Source organism: Triticum urartu, chromosome 7, assembly GCF_003073215.2.
Source record: "Triticum urartu cultivar G1812 chromosome 7, Tu2.1, whole genome shotgun sequence".
NCBI classification, from domain to species: Eukaryota; Viridiplantae; Streptophyta; class Magnoliopsida; order Poales; family Poaceae; genus Triticum; species Triticum urartu.
The window spans coordinates 199,162,980-199,170,569 of NC_053028.1; the positions used below are offsets into that span (position 1 = coordinate 199,162,980).

The window sequence follows — 7,590 nt, forward strand, 5'->3', positions numbered from 1 at the left end:
AATGTCAATCAATGAAGGTATTGACTTCTCTAATTTCCAAGATGAACTTTCATGGCTCCAAACTTATAAATTTGTCACATGTTTCATTTTTTGGGTGAATCCTCAACGGGTATATTTTTATGGACCGTTTAACTTTTTCTCTAAACTTCTCTGGATGTTGTATCAGAGGTACCAAAAAATTTAAATGTGGGATTCCCTTTTATAACTTTATTTCCAGTTCTTATTCATCTAGACTTTTGTTTGCTTTTAATGCGTCACTTTTTATTTTGTTTTCTCACCATGTTAACTGGCTATATCCTTTGAATTCCTAGGATTTTATTTAACGTGTGTTACTTATTTACTAATCCTCATCCAAACAGGTTACATAATTTCTAGGTTTTGTTTTTGAATATATTGTTCTTTTCTCCTAAACCGAACAAGTTTCATCCTGTGAACTTTTAGGCTTCATTTTTTTAATTTCCCTGAACCTCCTAGGATGAACATCTACTTTTTATTTATACTATTGTTTTTTTTTTCAAATTTACTTGCGTTTAATCTTCGAATTTCCTAAAAAGGTAGTCCGATGAACTTTGCCAATTATATATGGAACTTCATTGGGTTTGATTTTTGAACTTCAAATTTTTGGTTTTCTTTTTTTTCTGTTTGAACTGCTTTGGAATCAGAATGTGAACTTTTAGCAGCAATTTTTTAAGTATTTATTAAATTTTCTTTTGTTCACTACCAAAGTTTGTAGGGTTTATCTCTGTGAATTGTTTGAATTACTTTTTTAGTGAATTTCGAGTTTGTTTTAACCTACTCATAATTAATATATGAACTTTTAGATCATATAATGAATTTCCTTGATTTTTTTCCTTTTCTGGAACTTCCTGGATCCCCTAATGTGAACTAGTCCCTTTTTTTTACTTTCCTATTATTTTCCTCTATGGTTACTTGCGTTTAATCTTTGAACTTTCAGAAATTTTTAGTTCCATGAACTCCGTGAAGTTCTTTTTTGTCAAAAATTCATTTGAAGTTCCTTTTTTGTTTTTATAGGTTGAACTTCCTCTCGGCAAGAACTTTCTTATTTTTCATCTTTGTACTCTCGGGTTTTTTGTTTTGTCTTCTATGACTTGCATGTGTTTTCCTATGTGAATTTTGAGGTTTTTCAATTATTTTTTACTCACTTAAGTTCTATTTACTTAATCTTTAGATTTTGTAATTTCTAATTATTTTCACTTGGAATTTCAATTTAAATTGAACTGCTCATTTATTTTAATTTGAAATTTTGTGTTTTGTATTTAAGTTATTTACTTTTCTGTTTCAGTAAGTAAACTTTTAGTGTAAATGTACTCGATGTTTTTCTTTTCTAAATAGCTCGAAGCAGGGATGCCATATCTTTACATATGATTTTATATTTGAGACATAACTGATAGAAAAAAGTTACTCTTCGAGAATCTCAGTACAGGAGGAATGAGAGCTTAGCATGAAGTGTCTCATTGCTGCAAACACCTGAAGCTGGATCACTAGTGTTTTTTTGAGGTTTCCAAAAAGAAAGACAAAAATAGATATTATCACAACTGTTGAACCAAGTGTCCAAATTATGAATAGTTTTATCATTGTGTTTTTCATTTCAATATGTTTGAAACTAGATCTAGATGGACTGACTTTTGAGTTTTTATTTTTATTTATGTAGGGAGCTGTTTCGGGGCACCACGATTATCCGTACAATGCGCCATGTGTCAACCAGCCAGTACCCAAGGACGACTGCTCGTATGTGATCATTTCTGCAGTTCTGGGTGGATCATATCAGTGAAATGCGTTTTCCTGGAATGCAAGACGTAGGATTTTGTTTAAATGGAGATGCAATGCACGCTCACTAGATTAGGCATCCCCACCGGGATTGCATATAATTACAGTAACGAAGTCCACTCTCTAGTCCCTAGCCTTTCAAGAACTAAACATCATCAGAAGTACAAACAAATTGAACAACTACTAATTCAACATCAGAAGTGCAAACACAGAAGAAATAGCAAAGAGACCGCGCAGCGAAGATCAGATTTTGCTCAGAACCGCCGGGACAAGATGAAGGCAGACGTCCCCAGCAGAAAGCGAAGAAGCAGGCTGCCCATGGGGGACACATCGGCGGCGCCGTTGATCTCCGACGACGCGACGGCAAGCGGCAGGCCATCGACGGGGAGCGAGCACGTGGCGCGCGCGCTGGTAGCCCCCGCCTCCTCGGCCGCCATGAGGGCCTGGAGGACCGCCGTGGCGGCCGCCCGATGCCGCGTGGCGTTCCGCTGCAGCAGCCACGTCAGCCCCATGAGCTGGCAGTCACGCTCACGTGGCTTCCCGCCATGACTGGCCTTCCCCGACGTGGCGTTCTTCTCTCCAATGGCGTTCAGCTGTAATGCATGCATGGCACCACACAAAAAGGGACGAGATGATTAGGTTTCCAGGCAACAAAATGATCTAGCTTACTCCAACTCATGCGAGTGAGCGACAGTAATTTTGAAAGAAACTGCAAAATTCACCGTTGCTCAGGAACTGTGGAGGTCAAATAGATCATGCATGTTATTGTTACCACAGGTTGCTGATCCGGAGAGAGGGATAGAGATTCCAGTTGAGACAAAGGGACAAAACCCTCGCTCTCACACAAGCTGGCCCAGAGCATGCCCGCCAGCCCATGCGACACGATGCCACAGTGCTAGGGCCGCTACCGCATCTCTCGGAACTCTGAACACAAGTCATGTGACGCATGGTACATCTCTGTCGAGTCTCGCAGGCGGAGACATTTCCCTTGACGTCTTTTCCCCTAAATTACTGGGGTTGCTGTACCGAAAAATTACTAGTAAAGCAACCAATGCTTTGTCCTTGGAACTGGAAGCGGTCGGGTCCAGAAAGCAAATGATTCGGCTTTGGGTGGGATGCCTTGCTTGTGACCCTTTTTAGGTGAAAAAGAGGAATCAGTGTGGGCATCGAGTTCTGAACTCAAAGTGAAAGTGGTAATAAAGGAGTGGAGTGGAGTAGGCATGGTGTTCTGAACCAAATCATGTCCCTACCCATTCACCCCGGACCGCTGGTTCAAATAGTTTCATCATCATTCAATCCTTCCAGGGCAAATTCAGTTGAATGGCTTAGGTTCACCAGGTTTATTTACCACAATCAGCTTTTAATAACGGGTTTATTACTGCAATGGCAGAGTGTTGTACATGTACTCCTGCTCCCATTCAGTTAAGTTTTACCCGGGCAATATGAAAGTTCAGGCATGCAGTAGATGTCCCTGTCCGTGACTGCGACTTACTACTCCACTATGGATTTTCGCACTGTTCCTATGACAGAGATGAGTGTTCTGCAGTGGCATGTATGGCCCGGGACCTGAATTCCGCACCATATTTTCCGTGACTCCTTGTTGGCTACCGATAAATACTGGGACCCTGGATTTTGTTTTTTGAAGGGACTGGGACCGCCAATTTGTCTACCGATTAGTGCACTTGCCGCGCGCGGGGCCACCGCACACCGCACACGACTCTCCTCGTGATCCTTCTTCATTTGGCTCGCGTATTTGTGTACTCTGATGCCTATATATGCAAGCTCAACTCAATCTCGCCAAGTTTTGGTTTTGGTTTTGGTTTTGGTGTTTGGTAATGAATATAACCCACCTTGCTCCGCGTACATGGAATATGTTTGTATGTATGCTAGTATTCATGATGCTCAAGAATATAAAGAAGTTACTGAAATGCTTATCCTACTCTGTGTGCCTGACATCTAAACAGATAAAAAGGGTTGGGTTTTATCTCTTCAAGAAAAAGTAACATGATTACTTGATTAGCATTCATCAAAGCTCACAGTTTAACTTTCCATTAAAAATGTTAGTGGTTCTGTGAGGCATGCGTGCACCTGCACCACGGGAGCATCCGAGAAGCATAGTACTGCAGTTCTTTTTCTTTCTGCGGCGAAAAGGAAAGGGGTTCTGAATGTGTGGCCTCACCAGGTTCAGCGCCCGGAGGCACCGGGAGCAGCCGGCGAGCCCCGGCCGCGCGCAGTCCCTCTCCAGCCTCCTCGCAGCCCTGCCCGCCGGCAGCGCGCAGACCGGCCGCCTCAGCCTTATCCCGCAGTAGCAGAAGGGCACGTCGCACGTCGTCCCATTGTTGCTCCCCGCCTGCGGCTGCGGCAGCGTCGCTCCCGCGGACCTCAGCGCGCGCTCCGCGGCGCCCGCGCACTCCTCCACGTCGTCCGGCAGCAGCGGCAGGTCCGTCACGTCCGCCGCCGCGGCGGGGAGCTTCGACCACCTGCTGCCGTCGCTCCCCAACGCGGTGGGCGCGTACGCGGCGTACAGCCACGCGGCCAGGGCCGGGCAGCACCGCAGCCGCGGCGGGAGGACGCCGCTGCCGCTGCCGGCGTTGCAGGAGGCCAGGACGGCCGGGAGGAGCGGCGGGGAAGGGGTGAGCTGGCAGACGGAAGAGGTGGCCGCGGCCTCGGACTGCTCGGGGAATGCCGGGATGGTGGATGCCGCGGCGGGTTGGGCCTGGGAGGCGCCGGCCGACGGGAAGAGCAGGGACGGCTCGAGCGACCCCGGGTCAGGCAGTGCCGGCGACGCCATGGCGTGCAGAAGGAGGCAGGTTGCGGAGAGCAGGGTGGTGATGGTGTAGTGGAGGCGACGCATGGCTGCCTAGTCTGTGCGTAGGTGCTCCGGCAGCGGGTGTGAGCCGGCAGGGTAGTGTGCTCCTTTTGTTGCTGGAGACTGAGACAGCGAGTGGAGCGTAGGTCGCAACGAAACGGATAGATAGAGATGCCAGACGTCGGGCCTCCAAGATTTGAGAACTGAGGCCATGGAATACGGACTGACTGGATGTAATGGTAACAGTATGTGTATCCGTGAAACCAGGCCGGTGGGGACATAATGCTTTTTATTATTTCCATAAACGATTTGATTTACTCCAACTCAGATCATCAACCATCGCATCACATACATGGCTGTTTTCCTCTTATCCCTAGCGGCTGCAACCCTAGCTGATTTACGCGTGTGGATCATTTTTACTATCTCGTAGTCTAGATTTTTAGATTGTTCGTCGTTTCTACTTCCGCGATGATGATGCAACACTGAATAAAGACGGTCCTATAGTTGGAGATGGATTTAAAAACCAGTCTTATTGGGGATATAACTATTAGGTATGACCCGCCCAGGAGGGGCCGGGTCATCCCTATGACGATTCATCACAATGAAGCCTAAGATCATATGGCAGTTCATAGGTAGGCTTAGCAAAGGGCCCAGACCCGATGGCGGCTTAAGGCCCATAGATATAAACCACCATGTATGTAAAGCTTGTATTGTAAGGTATGTAAGAAAAGTCATCGAGCCGGATACGTTGTATGAACCGGCCGGGACTCTGAGGGCCGCACGGCATCAACCAGTGTATATAAGGAGACGACCTAGTGGCGGTTTAGGGCAAGAGACAACAGATCGAGAGCCGGGTCAAGCATATTCACTCCCTGCTCATCGAAACCCTAGCAATAACAACCACAAAACTAGACTAGGCGTTTACTTTCATCGTAAGGGGCCGAACGAGTATAAACGAGTATATACTTTCGTGAATGAAACCAAGCCGGTGAGGACATAATGCTTTTTATTATTTCCAGAAACAATTTGATTTACTCCAACTCAGATCATCAACCATTGCATCACATACATCGTTGTTTTCCTCTAGTCCCTAGCGGCTGGAACCGTAGCTGCCGCCAGGGGAGGCCGTTCTCCGGCGGCTCCCCTCCGTCAACGATCTTGGTCGTCGGTGATGAGGAGGGTCGCCAGATCTACGCATGTGGATCGTTTTTACTTTCTCGTAGTCTAAATTTTTAGGTTGTACGTTGTCTTTGCTTCCGCGACGACGATGACATCGCTGAATAAAGACGGTCCTATGGTTGGGGATGGATTTAGAAATCGATCTGTTCAAGAAAGGATGGTGTGGCGACGGCGGCATTCTCGTGGTGGACCTGTGTCCTCGGGCTCCGTCATTGCGAAGGCGTTTGCTCCAGCGTCGGCACGAAGCTTGGGAGCTAGTCCATGAGCGGATACAGATTGTGGTCTGCATCGATGACATCTGGAAGATGGAGCATGTGCTGGGCTCGTGGTTCATGGATGGCAGGTATGGTTTCCTCCTTCGACATTTTAATCGTGGTGGGGTGCCAGATATGGAGTTCGATGGCGTGCTCGGGGTGTTGCCCCGATCTGATCCGTTCAACGATAAGGACTTCACTTTTGGTGAGCCATCTTGGAGGTCCGCAAAGCTGCATATCAAGGATGGAGCCGCGTCGAGCTCGGGTGAGGAGTTGATTCGTCATTCTTTTCTTCGGTGGCTGCTATGGTGGTGCCAGAGGCAGGTGACGGACGTTGGTGTCAAGCTTAGGGATATTCTACTATATTTTTAGTTTTGTCATGTCGGTCTTTACGTGACTTGTACTTTGTTTTTTATGATATAAATGAGACACGTATTACCATGCAAAAGAAATTAAATTTTATTCACTGACTAACCAAAAAAATACACACACTCAAAGAATCAACATATCTCACAAAATTGGAATCACGTCATAACACCTCGAAGTTGTTCCTCAGGTGTGTGCGGAAGAGATCTTCTTAGGACAGCAAAGCTTTCGAGGGGGACCAACTCTTGGCAGGTTTGCCAAGGAGTGCCATCCTGTCATACTGAATATTTTTCAGTATTTTCTTTGAATTTCAAGAATAATCGATGTTATTTGATGCAACATTCTTGGTTCCCTTTGAAAGATTTTTCCTTTATGGCTTTGCAACACTGGAAGGTTCACCATTTTTCTTCGACGGCTTGCTTTGGATATAGAGGCTCACTCTTTCTTCATCACATCATGTTGAGTTAGCTTAACGTTTCTGGCTTGCGCCTTTTTGGCTTTAACCGCTTTCCTTTCACGCTTGGCCTTGGCCCTTCTCTCAACTTCCTCTAGTTAGTTAGCAGGGGTTGTCAAGGAAGTAGGGTTAGCATCTCGAGGTTGTTGAGGCCTAACTTTTTCATCTCCATCAGCAATGCGTTTCAAGGTGGATTGAAAGCGAACAAAATTGCATACTTCTCTCAAACATTTTCATAACGAAACCACTTGTCGGCCCAATGATGTTTTGTCCTCTGCAGTCTCGTATTTTGTCAGTATTGGTTTCTCCTTCGGGTGGCATCTTGTACTGATCGGGATCAAACATTTGTTTCGATGTATCTGGCTCACGGCCATGATTGCCTCTTCTGGGTCGGTCTTCTGAGAGAAGACCTTATTCTCCAGTGTCAGCCCCTACATCTTCATCGTTAGGCTGAGTAGCCTTTTCAGAAATTTCTTTGGGAACATTTTCAGGCTCATGCTCCCCCTTCTTTTCTGGTGCCTTGGGCGGCTTTCAAGCTTTAGTTGCAGCTCTCATATGTTTTCTGCCAGTAGCCTTGTCAGGTGAGATCTAAGGCAATTGCGTGTCTTGGTTTATTTGACTCTGTGCACTCTCCTGGTCCACATCAGATGTGTTGGGAAACATAGTAAAAGGCAAAAAAACCGCATACGATCACCCAAGAACAATATAAAGATGTATAAACGGTTTGGATCATGATCTTT

At 46.0% G+C, this 7,590-nt stretch overlaps 1 protein-coding gene across 1 annotated transcript; it reads right to left on the reverse strand.

Annotated features, from left to right (window-relative positions):
• Positions 1–1,804: 1,804 nt before the first annotated feature.
• On the reverse strand, positions 1,805–4,803 carry LOC125523480 (uncharacterized GPI-anchored protein At4g28100-like). The gene is made up of 2 exons (XM_048688516.1): positions 3,968–4,803; positions 1,805–2,381 (listed from the first exon to the last, which is right to left on the reverse strand). Exons 1-2 carry the CDS (start codon positions 4,640–4,642, stop codon positions 2,043–2,045), a joined length of 1,014 nt encoding a protein of 337 aa, XP_048544473.1. The 5' UTR covers positions 4,643–4,803; the 3' UTR covers positions 1,805–2,042.
• Positions 4,804–7,590: the final 2,787 nt, after the last annotated feature.